This window comes from Acanthaster planci, linkage group LG21 (assembly GCF_054643075.1).
Source record: "Acanthaster planci isolate LZ-2023a linkage group LG21, COTS_SCS, whole genome shotgun sequence".
In the NCBI taxonomy this organism is placed as follows: domain Eukaryota; kingdom Metazoa; phylum Echinodermata; class Asteroidea; order Valvatida; family Acanthasteridae; genus Acanthaster; species Acanthaster planci.
In genome coordinates this window covers 7,561,371-7,581,733 of record NC_141797.1, presented here as the reverse complement: position 1 = coordinate 7,581,733, position 20,363 = coordinate 7,561,371, and the positions used below count along the sequence as shown (strand labels likewise).

The 20,363-nt window shown below is 45.0% G+C and overlaps 2 protein-coding genes across 2 annotated transcripts; one reads left to right on the top strand and one right to left on the bottom strand.

Moving 5' to 3' along the window:
* Positions 1-32: 32 nt before the first annotated feature.
* LOC110983994 (isochorismatase domain-containing protein 2-like) lies at positions 33-4,285 on the top strand. Its single transcript, XM_022243753.2, has 3 exons — positions 33-274; positions 981-1,227; positions 2,827-4,285. Exons 1-3 carry the CDS (start codon positions 88-90, stop codon positions 2,987-2,989), a joined length of 597 nt encoding a protein of 198 aa, XP_022099445.1. The 5' UTR covers positions 33-87; the 3' UTR covers positions 2,990-4,285.
* On the bottom strand, positions 3,726-19,888 carry sf3a1 (splicing factor 3a subunit 1). The gene is made up of 17 exons (XM_022243822.2): positions 19,548-19,888; positions 18,646-18,684; positions 17,726-17,886; positions 16,716-16,831; positions 16,074-16,233; positions 14,666-14,819; positions 13,607-13,755; positions 12,977-13,162; positions 11,065-11,224; positions 10,688-10,786; positions 9,895-10,064; positions 9,293-9,354; positions 8,459-8,542; positions 7,161-7,489; positions 6,290-6,468; positions 5,882-6,055; positions 3,726-5,464 (listed from the first exon to the last, which is right to left on the bottom strand). The coding sequence occupies exons 1-17, from the start codon at positions 19,672-19,674 to the stop codon at positions 5,363-5,365; spliced, it is 2,451 nt and encodes an 816-aa protein (XP_022099514.2). The 5' UTR covers positions 19,675-19,888; the 3' UTR covers positions 3,726-5,362.
* Between the last annotated feature and the right edge of the window lie 475 nt (positions 19,889-20,363).

The window sequence follows — 20,363 nt, the reverse complement described above, 5'->3', positions numbered from 1 at the left end:
TGCCTCCTCTTGAGGGCGCTTCTCATACAGCTGCCTGGGCAGCCTGGTACAACTTGTGTCAGTTGACGATTCAGCTTATGGGATACGATGTCATCGCGGCGAATCGGACAAATTTTGATCCAGAACTCGGCGCTTTTCCTGTGTGACATGCAGGAAAAGTTCCGTCCCACGATCCGATACTTCCCTCAGATCGTAGAGGTGGCATCGAGGATGTTTAAAGCAGCTAAAATCATGAAACTTCCGCTGATAGTCACGACCGAGCAATATCCGAAAGGTAAACAAACCAGGCTGCACCATGCTAGCGCTAAACAGATTTAGGCCATCATTGTGTAACTTAAGCAGCGCACAACGTGGTGTGAAGAGTACACTGTTAATGTATAGGCACAGATGGTACTGAGACATGGCAGACGGAAAAGGACACGTAGAACGACGTGTGTCTTAAGCATATTATTAGGCTATGCTCAGGACGCAGAAAATACATACTTTCTGAGTATGATGTACGCATGTCGTTCTACGTGTTCTCCTCTGTCTACTACTAGTCCCAGATAACTTCGAAGATTCTCACTACGAACAGATCCAAATGCAATTGGACAATGGAAATAATACATGTTTTACAACTTTTTTGCATCATCCCTGGTCTTTCCATGAGTGTGTTTGTTTTGTATGATGTAGCCATAGGCCCTGGTCCTGATATCTTAATTCTTACGTCTACTTATTTTTTTTATTGTTATCTACGTATTAATGCATACATTTATTCTTTCTATCATTATTTAATTGTGGGTGGAAAGGCAAATAAATCAAATCAAAGTTTTGTCCAAAGTGATCAAATGTAACACCTAAAGCCTGATACTTGCAACATGCAGTATCTACCGTACATCTTGTTACAGGAAGAATAAGTAAATGTGAAAAAAAGTATCGTCATAAAGTCTGTAGCTTTACACGTATGGAAACTGCATAATTTTGGTTACATCACTTCACAGGCCTTGGCCCGACTGTTTCGGAGATTGGCATCGACCGTGACACCCACGACATCATCGCCAAGACCTGCTTCACCATGTGCACCCCGGAGGTGGAACACAAGCTGACCGAGGCGGGCACCAGCTCAGTCATCCTCTGCGGTATCGAGACCCAGGCATGCATCCAGCAGACAACCCTTGACCTGCTGGAGAGGGGCCTGGACGTCCATGTGATCGCTGACGCTTGCTCCTCAAGGAGCATGGTAGACAGGTGAGGGGATAGGCCTGCTGTCAATTGGTTTAATTTGGACCTTTTCACCTTTGGACCTTTTCACGGGAGACAAATCTTGGGGCTGACGTAGGATTGAAAACTGACAATTCACATTTGACGTGCCAACCCCGAGATTGACTTCAGCCTGGGTTGAAAAATCTCAGCCCTGTTCTGGACGAGGATTGAGATCAGCCCTGTTCCGGACCAGGGTTGAGATCAGCCCTGTTCCAGACCAGGGTTGAGATCAGCGCTGTTCCGGACCAGGGTTGAGATCAGCCCTGTTCCAAACCAGGGTTGAGAACAACCCTGTTCTGGATCAGGATTTAGATCAGGCCTGTTCCGCACCAGGGTTGAGATTTTTCAACCCAGGTTGAAAAGTTTTCGCTTTATGGAAAATGATTGCAGCTACAAGATACTGGCTTCCATACATCAGGCCTCAACCTTAGCATTAGACCAGCATACAAGTTGTAGACTGCTGCGGGCTTGTAAAATGTACTATGGAACGGTGGGCTGGTAAAGAAATACCTACCTGTTTGAAACTGTGATTTCTCAGATTTGTATCGGTGAATAAGTATTCTTAATTGTGGCAGTTGTGATTCATCCTCTTTTAAGTTTTGAAATTGATCGGAAGACTTCACCATGATTGAAATAATGAATTTGAAAAAAGCGAGGCAATGTTAGGGACGGTGACCATTTAGACCCGGTTTGAAAAGGGCCCCCCCCCCCCGGTATTCAGGCTACTCCAGGCCGGTATAAAACTATAAGGCCTGTCTGCACATTGGCATTTCAAAGTCCCTGATGAAAGGCTTCCCCCAACATACTTGCACAGATGAATAGGGGTCTAAGCGGATTAGTGTAAACATTGTATAGAGCTGAAGGATTAAAAACCACAAGCAGGTTCCTTCTGGGATAGATTACATGTACCAGTACTTGCAAACAATAGACCCCAGGATGGAGAAGTTCGAGATCAACAACCAGTCCAGCATCCCAGGCCGGTAGCCAGGCCGGTATGAAAGGGATTTTTGCAACCGGGCGAGCTTTAAATACCGGGGGGGGGGCCCTTTTCAAACTGGGTCTAAATGGTCGCCGGCCCTTAGTTAAACGCTAAAACAAAAAGTCCAGTGAGCGAGTAATGGTTCCATTTTTAAATCAAGGCCTGCCATACATTATCACAAATTTACATTGAAAGGCATGTGTAGTGTGGAAACTATACCCCACCGGCAAGAGAGACATCTCGGCGTGCATACATATTCGGTCATGTCAGTCATAAAAAGCCATTACTGCAAAATTGCATGAAAAGATCCCTACTGGAAAATACTATTTTAAACAAGAAACCGGGCAACAAAATTTGTGGAAATTGAAATAAGTTGACCCAAGAAAACTAGTAGAAAATAAAAGTACAACAAATGGAGATTGTTTCAATATATTTCTTTCATTCTCAGAGTAAGGCCCTAAGAGTATTTTTAAAAACTACATTGTTGTTGTAATGACCTCTAAGCACTGAGCCAAGCGTACAGTGATATGGAATCTGATCCTGGGGGGAAGCGTAGTCTACCGGATAATTTACAGCAGGGCTTCGGTGTTTTCCTAACGCTGCAGGCTGTATGCCTTTGAGAGGATGCGGCAGAGCGGTGCCTTCATCACCACCAGCGAGGCCATGCTGCTACAACTCCTGAAGGGAAGTGACCATCCCTGCTTCAAGGAGGTCCAGAAACTCATCCAGACGTCCGCTCCGGAAAGTGGCCTCCTCAGCAAGATCTAGCTCGCAAGAAAAGCAGAGCTGAGACGAGGCTCTTGCATGTGACCGCCCGTTCTGGTACACACATTGACCCTTGGTCCAATTTTCTCCGGAGCTCACAGAAAAGGTTGTATTCAGACTCAAGACTGACAGTTCACATCCTCTGCTTCCTTCTGCACATAACGTCCAGATGTTTTGAATAAACATCAGTGAAACAATGTCTGGTCCAATCACTGATCAGACATTTTGAATAATTAGTGATGGGACTTGAATACCTTGTTTGGGTTAATTTGGTTTTGACTTTGATTTTTGAGGCCGAACTTCCAAAAAGAGGCGGGAGAAAAAGATACTTCTGCGGGGAATACTTTCAATTTAGAAAATAACTATCCAATTAAATGTTTGCTATGAATAGTTCTCAATTTGACTGCACTAATCACATTGGGTATGGACTGGCTTCCAGAAAGACTGGTGGAATTCTTGATATTGGAGACAGAAACTGGAGAAGCCGATATTTTTCTTGAAATTCTGAAACCAGATTTGGGATTATCTGGTTTGTGCTACCACCCATCAAAGTTTGCTCTCGCAAAAACCTGGAGTTTGAAGTTGCCTGATTACAAAATCATTCACTTAACCATGATTTGCATTGAACTGACCTACTGAAACTGGGTGTTTGGAATTCGAAGCATCAGTTGTCAAATTTTCAGATCTGTAACTTGAAATTTGGACTCAATTCTAGAATTTGCCAAAATCATGTTCAATATTAAGTTTGTAAATTAAAACTTTATTGTACATTTTCTATTAATTCAAACAAACTAATAAATTTTACCAGAAAAAATTCCTTTTTGATGATGCTGTAATAGTGAAATGGGAGCAAGCACTTTGACACACTGACATGAAAAAAACTGAAATGTCTGCAATTTTCACCAAAAAATGCCTCCACTTTTACTGATTGAGGGGATCGGCTGCTTTCCTCCCTCCACATCTTATCTACATGTCTAACCTGAACTCCATCAAGAAGAAAAGCATGACATGTTCTTACCTTGTTCATCTGTGACAAATTATTGCCCGATGGTATGATGCCTGTCAAACTTCATAATGTGTACAAGGCACCTGTCACACAAGTCTGACGGCTCAGCCTGAGCCTGAAAAGTCCTTTATCCTCTTACCACTAAAGCAAAGAATCTACCCAACCGGTAGTTATTTTTGTTACACTTTAACAAGGCTGAGGCATCAAGTCCTAAACCGCCGCCCCCCCAAAAAAGTAAAATCATGTTGATTGGGAGTTTGTAATTTGGAATAAAAATCCCACTAAAGCTTAAATGCGTGCATGTTTATGTACAATATGCCTCTCCATATCCCCCAAAACCTTGCTATCTTAACTGATTTTTACACGGATTCACTACAAAAGAGGATAAACAGGACACAAAAGTTAACTAGACTTGAGTTTAAATCATAGCAGTCAACAAAGTCAGGATTTTGGAAAATACATAAAGTTCAACTCAAGTGTTATGTTGGTACTGGTACAACCGAAGCATAATAGAGGGATCTCAATACGACGCTTTTAGCATCGATCTGCGCACTTCCGCGTTTGAAAATGAGGCTGTATGTGCCAGCTTCAATTCTTAATACGATCAGACCATTGAAAGTAAGGAGTCAAGACACAAAATACATAAAGGTATGTTAAATTCAGACTTTTCAGGCGGCAAATTTTTGTGAAAAGAGTCTTTCAGGATGACTCGACACGTAAAATCAAAAGAAAAAATAACGACAATTGACCGCGAACTAACGTACCTGCGGTGGTCGTGTATTTTGTGCAGTGGGCGTGGTTTAAACTGAAGTGGCGTCACACTTACGAACCGGATACTCCATGTACTGTGTCGACTCCGCGGCGACAAAGTTAAACACAGAGAGCCTCGGTTTTGATGCAGATATGCGCAGACAGCGCTGATGTGAAATCCCTCTATTTCTTGGAGTAACTTTCTGAATCTTCATCGGTTAGTTTCACAAAGTGTAGCATCGAGAATGCTTACTTCATACAGCTACAAGCCAGAATTTTGGGTTCACAGATGCTGTACCTTTGTCTACCCAGGTCATTTCTCACAGGAGGTAAATTTTGAGAAGTTTTGGTCAAATATACAAACAGGTTGTTGGAAAACAATTTTTTTTACCAACTTGGGCCTAATCAAAGTCCTGTATGCCTGAATGGCATGACTAGTTTTCAAAAATCTATGAATTTTTAACAAATGCTAGCCATCCGTGGCCCAGATGTTTTTCTCTCAGTTCTACCCACTTCTGGCCTCTGAGGTCACTAAAAGGGTACATGTACAGAAAGGTTGAAACCAGTTTTAATTGGTAACCAGTGGTAACTAATGCGTCTGTCATGCCTGCAACCGGTGCTCAGCGCTTGCGACCTCCTCTCTCCTTGAGGCCAAGCTGTAGGGTGCAACCGTTGCTGAAGTTGTAGAAAGCCAACGAATTGGAATCCTTCACAAACAAGCCCTGTACACAAAAACACCCCAAAAGATATTGATGCTGAGTAGTATATATCCTCGATTTCGATACATGGAATGATTCATGGCATGGGGGATTGCAAGAGATTGGTTTTAAACGAAAGCATGTTTTGTATTGAAAAGATTGGCTGAGCTGTTCTCTGTGTTTTTCAATTTCCACGGTCATAGACGGCTCCTTGGAATATATCGATGACTTCTGAGCATTCCTGGTAATATCTTGGACACCGTCGTGGCTGGCAGGCTGCGACTCCAATGTTGTTTGGCCTTTGAAATAGTTGACCTGTTTGATCTTGTTAAACTGTACAGGTTTCGGACTTCAACAACAGTTATACGGTGCCACTTCAAGCCAAATACTGGCCACAATATAGTGGAGAAGAGTCAGGGGCCCAGAGTTGGAGAAACCTACCTCGAACTGCAATTTCTGCTTGCCGGCCGGCATGCTGGTCTCCTCAAAGATCTTGGCTTTGACGACCGAGATGGTGTCGGTGAGGGGAAGGGTCATCTGCAGGGCCTGACCGTTGCACTTCCACTCGGGCTTATCCGGCATCGGAGGCACCATGACCTTGAAGGTGACCGGACCCTGAAACAGCACCAGTCAAAGCCCAAAATGCGTCATTGAATGGAAGACGTCGAAGACAAATTACAAGTCATACCACAAGTCCATTTATATCAAGCCACGAAAATCACAAGGAAAATCATTACGCCAATTAAAAGACCAATCACAAGTCGATCACACAGAAATCTCAAACTTTCTCTGTATTCTTACGAAACCTCTAACATTTTGCAAATTTGTCTGAAAAAAGTACCCACTGACCTTGTTTCTGGCCAAGAACTGATCCTCGGGTATAAGGCTCTCCTCCGTCTTCTGCTTCTTGGTGGGCGGTTCATCCACGCCTGGGGGCGGGCCCGGTGGCATGGGCGGCCCTCCGGGCATCCTCATGGCCCCCATGTGCTGACCGCCCATCGGCATGGGCTGACCACCCATTCTCGGACCTGGTCGGAAATGACAAGCCCCAGTGATTAACACCATGAACCATTTTACATACATGTATACATGTAGGTCTTTCAGAAAGCCACCACAAAAGTTGCTGAAAATTCTCATTTAAAGAGGCTTGTCCATGGCAGGCCATAGTAGACCCACAAAGCCAATAATGTCAACTACCTGTTAACCAGTTCAAGCAAGAGGATTTGTAAAGGTGGAAAAATTTTCTGTCACAGCTTCACAGGGAGTAAGTCAGCATGTTCTGGTGTACACAAGCCCTGTACCATCCACAGCTGATTAATATAAAGTTGACGGCATTAAAATCTGATCCTAACACACGTTCTTTGCATAACTACTCAGTATGGCATTTAGTACATGTATGCCTTGTTAAAGTATTGAGGTGAATGTGAAGAATAGTGAGAGAGGTGTGTGGATTCGGGCGATCTCAAAATCCCTGTCTATGGACCAAGAGAGGGTGCTATTTTCTTAGCAACTGAGGCTCCTTTGGTTGGAACTGAACTTTGCTGGTTCACAGATGTCTAGGAAAGGCATGCATCACGGTCGCATCGCTACCAACAAATTGAACACTCCTGACCAACGTGCCTCTTTTCAACCGATGAGGGGGTGCTTCTGCTCGATCAAGGCAAAAGTATTCAAATGCCTCTTTCTTGGGAAAGATCTTGAAATGAAAAGTTCCTAATACCTTGGTTCATGAAGCGCAGTGGGGGTCCCGGCAAGAGCCCACCGCCCATCCTGGGCATACCCATGGGCATGCGTGGGGGCATCGGGGGCCGTGGGGGCATGGGCATCATGGCCACGGCCGGTGGCTGCTGCGGGGGCGGGGGCGCCGGTTGTTGCTGCTGGATGGGCATGCGGGGCGGGAAGGGCATGGGCGGGGCCGCCTTGGGCTCCGGCATGGGGGCGGCTGCCGTCGGGGCGGGCTTGGGCTGGGGTGGAGCAGGGGGTGGGGGGATGGGCGTGGCAGCTTTGGTGACTGGCTGGGGACCAATCTTCTCCTTTTCCTTGTCTGGGCTAAAAGGAACAAAAGAGAAGGACAAAACATGGCCATTTTGAGCAAGAAAAATTGGTGTGGAAAAAATTGAAAATTCAGGTAAAATGCGACCATTGGAATTGGCGTCCAGATACATAAATATGCATATTCAAAGACATGGATGCAATTCCAAGCATGTACGTACCACAGGAGTCACCTCACACAGTTTTTTCAAAGTTTTGGCTTCAAAAAAAAAAGCTTTTTTCTTCAAGATTTCCACCCAGGAATTGAGAATTCATCATTACAAGAATCCTGAGTTGTTTCACAAAGTCAATTTCTGATCTCTGCCCTGCAACCACAGGAAAGTCAAGGAAGTATACTGCAACCAGTGGTGGTATTTTAAGTAAACTATGGAAATAAAAAAACCCTTCACGTGGTAATACTAGGTAGGCAGTTGGACTGTCGCATCGCTACCAACAAATTCAACACTCCTGACCAACGTGCCTCTTTTCAACCGATGAGGGGGTGCTTCTGCTCCAGGCAGATTGCCAAGAATCATCAAGGCAAAGTATTCTCGGTATTTCTGTGTGACACTCCAAACGTGTTGTTTAGCTACCTGAGCCTTGTACCCGTATATTAAACCTGTTCATCAACAAGGGTGTGTAGCCTTTCATACTTTTTCAGATAAAGATAGTGAACTAAGGCAATGGTGTTGTTGAGTACTGAGGCAACGGTGTTGAGTACTGAGATAATGCTGTTGTTGAGTACCGAGGGAATGGTATTGTTGAGTAACGAGGGAAAGGTGTTGTTGAGTACTGAGGCAATGCAGTTGTTGAGTACTGAGGCAGTGGTATTGTTGAGTACTGAGGCAGTGGTGTTGTTGAGTACCAAGGGAAGGGTATTGTTGAGTACTGAGGGAATGGTGTTGTTGAGTACTTAGGCAGTGGTATTGTTGAGTACTGAGCTGAAGTTTATTCTGCAATTCTCTGATTTGGTTAGAGTTTACTTACACCAGTCCCTGAGCCTTGTGCAATGCTGCAATCTGCTCATCTATGGTGATGTTGGCCTGGGCTTTACGGGCTGTGGCCTCCATGCTGCACATTTAAGGGCACGACACAACAAACTCCCTTATTATTCATTGAACTCTGCAAAGGGGGACTTCTGGGGGAGTTCAGAGTCAGGTGAAACTGGTGGTGGGCTGTCACTGGGTTATGGGGATGATTTCTTTGCTACAGAAAATGGGTGATTCACTATACAGCGCGCCACCAAGAGTTTGCCGCAGACGTCGTTCCCTACGCCACACGAAGCCATCACTTTGACAACCTCATACCCATTCGCAATAAGCAATTTCAAATTTTCAACAAACATTGGGGAAAATTGAGGTTCCCCGTGCTCAGCGCGATTAGCGAACGAGAGTTTGTCGGCTATTTATCTCATAATGGACTGAGAATAAGCCTCTCCATGACAACCTCTTGGTGGCACGCTGCACTGTGAATCACCGATATTTTGGGCAGGGTTAGGAGGGACTTTTGTTGAGTCCCTACAATGTCTTGGCCTTCCAAAATAGCTAGCACTTGACAGGTGTTTGGACTCCACAACGGATGGTGCGGACTCCTCAAGGTCGAGGCCGCCTTGGTGGGTGCCCACTAGGTGTGGAAGGGGGAGTACGGCTGGGCACCCTTTGCGTGTACCCGTCACAGTGGGTATCACTGGGTGCTCTTTCCTATCAAGGGTGGTTGGATTGGTGGGCGGGTGCATGGGGTCTAGTTTGGGCCAGGGCCCATATCCTTGTTCCCCAGGAAGGTGGGGAGGGGGGGAAAGAAGCTAAAGGAGGGTAGCTTTACCTGGCCGAGTGTCCATCCCATATGACCTTCTGCTTGGTTTTAGTGTCCTCTTCCTCTCCGAGCTGCAAACGAAGCATTGTTGATCATTTTGTCATGCAGATGAAATCAAGTATTTGATGGAGAGCTTTACCACCTTTGCTAGTTCACAATGTTACATGCGCTGTGCGGTTGAGGCAAATACGGTGTAGTCTTGTAGTACGACCCATCGGTTCTTTTGGATTTCACTCATGAGGTATTGGTTTGGGGAGCACAGAGACCATACTGAGCTACATCCTCAAGATCAGTTTAACAGTCGAACACTGGCATTAAGAAATGCCACGTGATGCTCTGGGAAGCAAATGCCAGCCTCTACTTCGTACTAACTGTAGTCTTTGCTGAGGAGCTATAGACCTCCACTGTGGGGCAGCCATCTTGCTTTTCTACCATTCAAACCAATGTAACCAAACCGAGGCTGGAAGAAGAAATAGTCTGTTCCCTTTTATTGGTGTGTGAAGTTGTTTTACTATTGCCAATAGGCCCACAGGGAACAAGACAAACATGGTCGAAGCAAATGGCACGTCAAGCGGAATGGCAAATTAAATGACGCCACAGAGCCCACAAACCTTTTTGCCGATCTGTGTCTCCACATCGCCCTCTCCAAAGATGTCGGTACGCCTCTCAGCCAGGAGCTTCAGGCTCTCCTCGATGGCCGGGCCTGGCGCGTACACCTCCTCTTGGGCAGACTTCTCCTTCTGGCGATCCCGCTGCTCGATCCAGCGGGGATCCAGCAAGCCTAAGTGAACACAAAGCAGAAAAGGGTGGAGCTTAAAACTCTGCATGCATCACACAAAATTCAGCCCGACATCTGAAGTGGGACTTGCATTTGGTTCAACTTGCGAGCGAGCAATACTGAACAACCACCCCATATCAACATTCGCTGCAATCTGGTTGGCGAGTCCCATGCACCCTTAGCAAATTTAACGACACTCCATTTTCATAGACCTGCTGGTGTCTAATGATCACTTATAGATGTTCCCATTCAGACTGCCCTGTGAGGGTTATAAGGCAGCCGTCTTGGATATTGCTGGATGCTGATGCTTCAAAACCGTGGTGAGCAAAATGGATCCCCCACACTGGCAGCAGAAACATAACCCCTTTGTTTGCAGGCAAAGCCGTACCCTGAATTCAACGGCTGTGGCTGGAAACGGCATGTGAGTCAATGGCAGTAGCTGCAGCCACTTCAGACAGAGTCTGTTCTTAATTGAGATCACCAGTGAGGACACACCCGTTGGACTGAATGCAGTTTTTCAGCCCCTATGGCGAAAGGATTCTGAGCCTATCATGTGATCTAACTTTGGTTTTAAATCATACAAAATAGGGGGCTATTCAGAAGTCTCTGCCGTAAGATGTACTCACCAATACGCATGTGTTCCTGCATCTTGCTGGCAGCAATCTTCTCCCCGGTGATTGGGGAGATCAGATAATTCTCCTCGAGCTCTGAGATGGGCTTCGGAGCTGCAGGCCAGGAAGGGAGAAAATAAGAAGATATTGTAAGAGAGAACATCATTTTCTAAGCTTGAAAGTGAAAATTTGTCACAAATTTTTCAATGAAGAAAGTTTGCTCAGGATCTAAAAGAAAAATTAATTATTCTGCACTAGTGGGTGGAGAAACACTGCTATGTCGGCAAACAGTGACCAAGGATGGGCCGACAAACAAGGGTCAAAGATGACAACATACGTGTACAGACAGACAGCCCAACCAACAAACAGAGGGAACGGCCACTTAAACGGACCTTTAGGATCATAGTTCTTCCTGATCTGCACCTCGCCGAGCGGCGGCAGGGGTGCGGGTAAGGCTGAGGCGTCGGAGCCCACAGCACCAGGGAGGGGCGGGGGTGACATCGGAACTCGACGGCCCTCTTCCTCCTCGTCACTCTCCTCCATGTCCGAATCCTGGCAGGGAACAAAAACTGCAGGTGAAACTTGCACATAAACTAGTCAAACGGTTTGGGCAAGAACTGCCAATGTGTGGATTGAGAGTAGGAATTGTCAAAGGCTGCTGTGACAAGGCGGCAACTCACAGGAGCACGGGGAGGATATTGACAAGCAAACACTGGTTTAAATAAACGAACATAAAGTGTAGGGTGAGCTAATTCTCAACTGAATGGGTACAATGGGAATGAAGAGTACGTGCACGACGGCAGTGACGCTCAATTTCCAATCAATGCCAGTCAGGTGAATGCACAGTTTTGGCAAGAACTACCATTGGGTGGACTGAAAGTAGGAATTGTTAGGGGTGCTGTGCGGAAGGTCACAAGGGAAAACGAAGGATATTAACTAGTATGCGCTGGTTAACAAGCTGGCTGTGTGGAGTGAGAACAGCCAATTTTCAACTGAATGGGTATATCTCTGTGGCCTGCACTAATACATCAGAAAAATGTACGTAAGTGTGGGCTAGAAGATGGCAAGACCTTTATCACTGGGCAGCCATCTTGCTTTTCTACCATTCAAAGCAATGTAACCAAACTCAGGCTGGGAGAGAAAATAGTCTGGTCTCTTTCATCCATACATGAAGTTGTATCACTATAGCCAATGGGTCTACAGGGAATAAGACATAGTAGTGTCATAATAAAGGTCTAATGCCACACAAGGTCACTTTCCAAATGAAGTTATGCAGAGTGTTCAAATACCAGCAATGGTAGAACCTTGTACTGCTAGAAAAGCTGATCTTTTGCACAAGGTGTTCTGAAATCCTCTCTCCAAAATCTCGGAGGGGTAGTTTGTAAGAATACACCTTGCACTGACACATTTGTAGAATTAACCTTAATAATCAAAAATTGTGCTCTTTCAAAATGAGGTTTAAATTGACCGTTGATTCTGCAACATTAACAATTACTAGAAAACAGCTTCACTGCCAGCTGCAACATTAACAATTACTAGAAAACAGCTTCACTGCCAGCTGCAACATTAACAATTACTAGAAAACAGCTTCACTGCCAGCTGCAACATTAACAATTATTAGAAAACAGCTTCACTGCCAGCTGCAACATTAACAATTACTAGAAAACAGCTTCACTGCCAGCTGCAACATTAACAATTACTAGAAAACAGCTTCACTGCCAGCTGCAACATTAACAATTACTAGAAAACAGCTTCACTGCCAGCTGCAACATTAACAATTACTAGAAAACAGCTTCACTGCCAGCTGCAACATTAACAATTACTAGAAAACAGCTTCACTGCCAGCTGCAACATTAACAATTACTAGAAAACAGCTTCACTGCCAGCTGCAACATTAACAATTACTAGAAAACAGCTTCACTGCCAGCTGCAACATTAACAATTACTAGAAAACAGCTTCACTGCCAGCTGCAACATTAACAATTACTAGAAAACAGCTTCACTGCCAGCTGCAACATTAACAATTACTAGAAAACAGCTTCACTGCCAGCTGCAACATTAACAATTACTAGAAAACAGCTTCACTGCCAGCTGCAACATTAACAGTTACTAGAAAACAGCTTCACTGCCAGCTGCAACATTAACAATTACTAGAAAACAGCTTCACTGCCAGCTGCAACATTAACAATTATTAGAAAACAGCTTCACTGCCAGCTGCAACATTAACAATTACTAGAAAACAGCTTCACTGCCAGCTGCAACATTAACAATTACTAGAAAACAGCTTCACTGCCAGCTTCTCACCCCTTCATCCATGTCTTGCACCTCTGTGTTCTGGTCGGCAGGCGTGGCTGCCGCACCCGCAGCCTTCTCCTTCTCTTTGGGCGGGGCCTCTTTCTTCTTCTTGTCCTTGTCTTTGGCTTCCTCATCCTCCTCCCCTTCCTCGTCGCTCGCAACCTCCATCTCAACATCTTCCTCTTCTTCCAGCTCCTAAAAGTGGAAGACAGCAAACCCATACAATACAGGCATTTGGATTTTTTTGCCTTTCTGACATGCTGGAAAAGAGACTTTTTTTTTTTTGGTGGTGTGCTTGATTTTCTCACCAATTTCCACAGATCTTGTAAAAGTGCACTCTTTTCGACTTTGCTCACATCTGAATATCATTTCTTACGATACCAGAGATGATCCACAAGCAATTATAACGTCAAATGTTGTGAAACATCAACCCGATCAACTTGAACTTAATAAAGGTACATTTACAAATTTCATAGTTTAATGGTTCCAAAAATTACTCCTCGTGTTAAGCTGAAATGTCGAGCAGGACGTTGTAGCCTGCAAATTCATTCGGCAGAAACTTGTCTGAGAGACCAGGTTGGGTGATTGTTAAAACAAGGGTCCACGTCAGGTTCGTGCTTAAAGGACCGCTGGGCTTACCCCAAACTGTTCATATCGCTTCTCGGCCAGGATGCGCTTGCCGATTTCTTCGGGTCTGAGGGGCGGAGGGAAGTTGCCTTGCTCGCCAGGTTGGAAGTCTACAGTCTCCACCACAACAAAGCCATGCCAGTCGACTTGAGCATAGGCAACTACATGGGATAAAATCAAATTTTGTTGTAGAAGGTGGAACAAATACGACGTGCACAAAAGCCAGGCTGCGGAAAGGCAGACCATGGCACTATGTGGTCGACTCATGCTGGTCACATGGACGGCTCATGCTGGACACATGGCAAGCTCACGTTGAACACATGGCAAGCTCATGTTGAACACATGGCAAGCTCACGTTGAACACATGGCAAGCTCATGTTGAACACATGGCAAGCTCACGTTGAACACATGGTAAGCTCACGTTGAACACATGGCAAGCTCACGTTGAACACATGGCAAGCTCACGTTGAACACATGGCAAGCTCACGTTGAACACATGGCAAGCTCACGTTGAACACATGGCAAGCTCATGTTGAACACATGGCAAGCTCACGTTGAACACATGGCAAGCTCATGTTGAACACATGGCAAGCTCATGTTGAACACATGGCAAGCTCATGTTGAACACACAGTGAGTTCATGTTGAACATGTGGCAAGCTCACGTTGAACACACAGCGAGTTCATGTTGAACATGTGGCAAGGTCGTGTTGAACACATGGCAAGCTCACGTTGAACACATGGCAAGCTCATGTTGAACACATGGCAAGCTCATGTTGAACACATGGCAAGCTCACGTTGAACACATGGCAAGCTCATGTTGAACACACGGCAAGCTCATGTTGAACACATGGCAAGCTCATGTTCGACACACAGCGTGTTCATGTTGAACATGTGGCAAGGTCGTGTTGAACACATGGGGAAACTGTATTCAACACACTGCAAGCTCATATTCAACACATGTCAAGCTACATGGCACGCTCTTGTTAGCCACGTGGCAAGTTGCAGCCACTTTACATAGGGTCATGTGTAATCCTAAGCCGCAGCCGAGTAATTTCAGACGTGGCTTTTACCCCGCTCTTTCTCCCTCTCTTCCTCCTCCTTCCGGCGCTGCGCCTCTTGGTGCTTGGCCCACTGCACCCGGTAGTTGACCTGCTCCATCACCCGCTTGGCTTGCTCGGCTTCCTGCCGAAGTCTGCTCTGCAGGTCCTTGGGCGGAATCAGGATCTGGGAGGGGAAAACAAGTTTACTTTCAACCTAGGCCTACAGCAGAGGGTTTACTGCTGTTACTCAGATGAAAAAAAAAAGGGTGTAACGCGATGACTGATGATGATATTAAACGAAGAACAGCAAAAACAATGGAAAACAAAATGAATGAGACAGAAAAAGAAGGTGTGAATATTCACAATAGCAAACAACATCACAGGGGTTCACAGGGCGCGCAGTGTCTCAAACCGTATCTGTTATTCAAAGACGCCCCCGTATTTTCATCAGCTCTGCTTGTTGGGCCGACAACATCTGAATATTCCTGGGACACCCATCAACTCCGCGGGAAGTGTGCACTGGCCTGATGCTGCCATTTCAGACACAGAGAGCTGCACACAATAACCAACTCTGTCCTCGGAGGTCCCCACTTACTCCTGGGTGGAGGGAGGCGCGTAGGCCACTAGGGGTGCGGTGACTTACCCGACGTCACAACGTCAACATGTACGACCATGTGGTCATATTTTTTTATCATAAGCATTTTTTTGCCGACGTGCCTGATTCTGCCGAAATCTACGACTGCACAGTAAATGGTCTTAACAATAGAAGGGTTATACCAACGAAGATAATAAATAGGGAGACACTTTGCAGCTTTGAACAGCCGGAAGCGCACCACTTCTCCCTGAAACGGCTATATTCGCGTGAATTCTGCACTCAGAAAAATCCACGACTCTGAGGGTAAAAAATTCCCGGAATCCAGAAAAATCTAAAAAGAATCCAATGCCTAACTTCTAGCACATAATTTCGCTTTAATTAAAAGCACTGTACATGTACATGGCAGGGAAGCAAAAGCCAAGACCCTTTCAGACGCGGTGTACGATGGATTACATTATTACCGGCAATGCTCAAGTACACCTTCCCATCGAGCCAAATTTCAAGGCTACACAGCTCGATAAATTGGATACCAGTGCCCAATTTCCTGGCGCTGCTTACCGCAGAATTCCGCACTTACCATCTCCATTCTGTGCCAACCAAGCAAGCAGAAAAATTCCGCGCTAACCTTTTAAGCACAGAATCCTCAGTTACGGGATGTACACGTGCGCACGAGCCTAGATTCCTCGCTAACCCGTGAAATACGTTCGCCGTAAGCACAGAATTTCCTGCTCCGGTAAGCGCCGATTTTTCGCTTGCCGTGAAGCAGCACCATGAAATTGGATTGGGCCCAGGTCAAGCCGATGGCAAGTTGGCTTTGACTTTTATTTCAGTTTTCCTTAATACCTTGGTATACTGCTCCACCAGCTTGGTGAAGTAATTGAACATGCTGTGCTGGGGACGCAGGAAATCAAAGTGGTAGTTCCTCTGCTCTCGGTTCATCAGGCTGGTCAGGAACTGACGGCCGTTGCGAGCCACAAACTGCGCTGTCAACTTGACAATGTCCCTGGTATGAAGGAACCAGTGACGATTGTAAGGGCAAGAATTTTAAAAGTTTCAAGTGGTAGAAATCATTCCAAATGTACAAGTTAAGAAGGGGACAACTGGGGGTCATTTGAGATCAGGATTCCAAATTTACTTTTCTAAGCACATCGCGCCGGGGCATTTATGAATGTTGATGATGCTGGGAGGGGAAAGTTTTTTTTTTCTGTTTTCAAAATTCTTTTAAAATTCATATTTTCATTAATACGGGACACTTACACCCACACATAGGACTGTCTGGTTGCTACTCTAATCTGACAGACAACATCTATTGACGCTGGAGTATTTCAGCCAGACCTGATGCCTTGTTAAAAGAGCCCAGATTTTTTTGCTTGGCCTAACAGGGTTTTATTCAAGAACTGTTAAAAACAGCATGACCACCTGAATTGGAACTTTTAACGACCGAAAGGCTTGCAAAAATAAAGAGAAACAAGCACAATCACTCACAGCTCAATGGCACTAATTGTTGGAGGGTCTGTGACAAACTCTGGCTCCGGGGGAGGCTCCTTCAAGACGACTGTCTCTGTCGCCTGGGGGGTTACTTTGGGCTGAAGGGACGACACCTGCAAACAAAACACCCTCGACAACATCAGGAAAAGCCAGCGACTTCAGGGTCAAGCATTAGTTAATCCTACACTCTTCAGGGTATTTTGCTGGAAAGAATTGGACAAGTCCATGAGTTTGCCCAGGCTGCATGTACAGGTATGTCCTATGCGCGACGGAAGTTAAACCTTTGAGCCTCATTTGAGGATTTGAGCTATTTTTCGTTCTAATGTAGGCCATCTGGATTGAGAATGCCTTAAAGAAAACGTGATGTTTTTGGAAAAAAGGGAACCTTTAGATCGACTTCTCCAATGCCCTCTCCGACTAAACTAAGTTTTAAGGGGGGGCACCTGTTCATATTTGGTTGACTGTAGCAAGGAATGGATGGGGTTCAATGACCACAGGGAACAAGAAAGTACGCTGACCTTTTTGGTGTTTATTACACTGACAAAGTATGATGGTCTGATATGGAATTCTTGCCATGTCGGCACAAAATCAGCTGAGGGCAACATTGTGTAAAGAAGTTGTTGTGTGTGCACCATTCTCTTAAATAACACCCTGGTAATGAGCGACTTTTGAGAACTAAAAGTCCTTTCCAAAGAAGCTGAACAGAGATTGCTGTGTCCAAATCACCTCTCTGAGTCCATATCCGGCTAATACATGTACATTAACATTGGCTACAGAGTACAGACAGCATGAAAGTGTTTACCATCCTTACACAATTTTAAACATGTGGCTGACCCCGTATTGGACGACTCAATAATTGATCAAATATCCAAGTACTCAAATAACGGGCACAGCCCTACTCCAGCGATCATGTGATCATGGGCCACAGGCAAAGCACTTTCATTTTAGTGTCCCTTGACAAGTGTCAAACCCGTGGCTGGGCTAAGTTGGCCTGTCTCCCCTCTCACCTTGGACACAGCAGGCGCGATGGTGGGTTCCTGGGCCTTACCCTCCAGGAACTCCTGCACCTTGTGGCGGAAGTAGGCATGGTAGGGGTCGCCGTGGTTCAGGAAGTTGAACTTGGCGTTGTTGATCTCGTTCTGCCTGATCCTGTGCTCAAACTCTGGCCCTACAGACCACCAACACATTGACCAATGATGAAATAAATGTGAACGGACCTTTCCCATTAAATATGCAAATAAGGCAGCCGCATGCACATTACTACCACTGGTTGGCAAAGTTGCTTAAGTCTATGACATAACAATACGAATCTCTATGCGCGCCACTGTCACCGTTTCTGTACTAGTATAGTTTGACATAAGTGCCGAACTCAAAGACAAGGAATTGTTATTTTCCAACATCAGGACACTGAAAATTTCACTTAGTTTCAAGAAAAGAGTGCTCAAGTATCGGACAAAGGCTGTAATACGGTTTTGATTGACCCTCAACGCTCCAGGTTAGGGAACGTTTCATAATTACAGAAGGTGGTATTTACTGCGGTACCGCTGTTTTTTTGCGGTACCAGCATTAAGCCCTTTCGGGTAACTAGTGCGGTGCCGCTAAAAAAACAGCGGTACCACAGTAAATACCGCCTTCAACAATTATGAAATGCTCCCTTACAGTTACTAGCAGCTTGCCTACACTGCTGACACTTTCAGCGACAGTGTTGACGGCCCCACTTGCCAACCAGTGGTAGTAGTGTGCATGCGCTCGTGTAATTTGCATATTTCATGGAAAAGGTCCATTGAGCAATCAACACTTTAAATTCTCACAGCTTTTCATGTTTGACAAGACAGCTTACACCAGAGTAAACCTGGGAAATTTCAACGCAATGTTTGACAGACCTAGTCCTAGGGAGTAAGGCAAACAAGATTACCATACTGCTTACCATTTCTGGCAACAAATCCAGCAGTCTTGTCAACGATGTCTGTGAGTCACAGGTCAGGAAAAACTGGGGACACAGACATGGTGCATGAACGTGAGTGCTTTGTATATTTATTTACACATGCGCAGTGTGCATGCATGTACTTGTACAAATGCAACACATACGGAAGAAGTGCCAATCACATCCAAGTTCCAACCTGTGTATACCTACATTTGTACATCAACATTTCATGCCTTATGGCGGCTGTCGATTCTGTAGGTAGGCCCTATACACGCTGTAGAGAATGTGAGACTTAACCCTTCCCTTTCAACTGTGAGTCAAACATGTCAAAACGGAGGGGATTGTAAATTTGGGGGACCCTGTTCCAATAATAGAAGGGAAAGCTGCATTTTAACTTTGGATTTACCTAGATGATAGTATGACATCATGCTCAATAACTGTGTAGAGCTGATGTCAAAAAGGGCAGGGTTTTTGAGTTTTTAGGGAAATTATGAGGGGAACTGTGAACACGACACATGGTGGACTCAAATTTGCATGGCTGGTTTATCAGTAAAAAAAGTCACATTTTCTCACAATTCACAATTTGAAATTTCCCCAAATAAGGAGAGTGTAGGCCTAGCCTTAGTTTTTTAAGGGGACTTTGGGACCAGTTTTGCAAGATTAAAATGACAAAAAACAGTGGGGTGACCAAGTATACAATGCCCAAACAGGAAAGGTAATTTCTGGATGGCAGAAAGGTTTAGTAAACTTAACAAGCTGGAAGATCAACTGATGATGTCACACAACAACCTGACTGCTGACAACTGACATTGACACACAATAATTTAGGCTACCATGATCAGCCTAATTGGGCTATTTCGCTCAACAAACTACAGAACTAGTTGAAAATAAATTGACAAGGATACTTCTGACCTCTGGTGGGGGGTAAATGATCCCCACCATGGGTTTACTGACGACTGGTGCTGTCTCGTCGACTTGGCGGTTACCGGGAATTTCTTCATCCGTGACCGTCGGAATCACTTCCACCGGCATGATGATGTTTGTTCAGTCGGTGGCCGCTACAAACACGATGGGCTCTGTTTGTTAAAAACAAGTACACTACTAACTTCTCCAAATCTGGAAGAGTCGAGAACAACGTGTCATACTTCGTCTACTAATGTGAAAAATCCAACTTTTCACGTTTTTGAGCATGAAATGGATTACGGGCTGAGTATATTCATGCAAACGTTTCTTGCGTATATTGAGAATAAGGACGATGAAAAAATGTATGCAGTACAAGGATATGTGGAGCGACAAATTTAAGAGGGGGGTATCCAAGCTCTGAATTCTCTTTTAATTAAAATATTAAATGCTTCTTCTTACCTCCGTGCTAATCTCCGTCGGGAGGGTCACCATTTTAAGAGAGTACGAAATAATCAAAACTATTGACTTAATTATAGAAAATTGAACTAATTAAAAATCATCGCGATTGTCAAGTTTTAAACGCAATTTAAAAATCATACCAGTATTGAAGAACATTAGCACGAATTTCAAACAGTGTTATATTTCTAAGGTCACCTAACAGCTTTGAATGTCTATTCTTTTTTACAAAACGCACCGGCGGTGTGCCACGGTTACAGGGGAAAAACGCAGCAATGTGCCTAGTGCTACCCAGCAAGCTGCAGCTGTTTCTCCGCCCCCCATACTTTTAAGCGATCCATTCTACACGCTCAAATACGTCG

Coding starts and splice junctions, on each gene's coding strand:
- LOC110983994 (XM_022243753.2), top strand. CDS start 88: ATGTCATCGCGGCGAATCGGACAAATTTTGATCCAGAACTCGGCGCTT. Junction 275..980: donor GACCGAGCAATATCCGAAAG/GTAAACAAACCA, acceptor ATCACTTCACAG/GCCTTGGCCCGACTGTTTCG. Junction 1,228..2,826: donor TCAAGGAGCATGGTAGACAG/GTGAGGGGATAG, acceptor CTAACGCTGCAG/GCTGTATGCCTTTGAGAGGA.
- sf3a1 (XM_022243822.2), bottom strand. CDS start 19,674: ATGCCGGTGGAAGTGATTCCGACGGTCACGGATGAAGAAATTCCCGGT. Junction 11,225..12,976: donor TGCAAGACATGGATGAAGGG/GTGAGAAGCTGG, acceptor GTTCCCTGCCAG/GATTCGGACATGGAGGAGAG. Junction 10,065..10,687: donor GCAGGAACACATGCGTATTG/GTGAGTACATCT, acceptor GTGTTCACTTAG/GCTTGCTGGATCCCCGCTGG.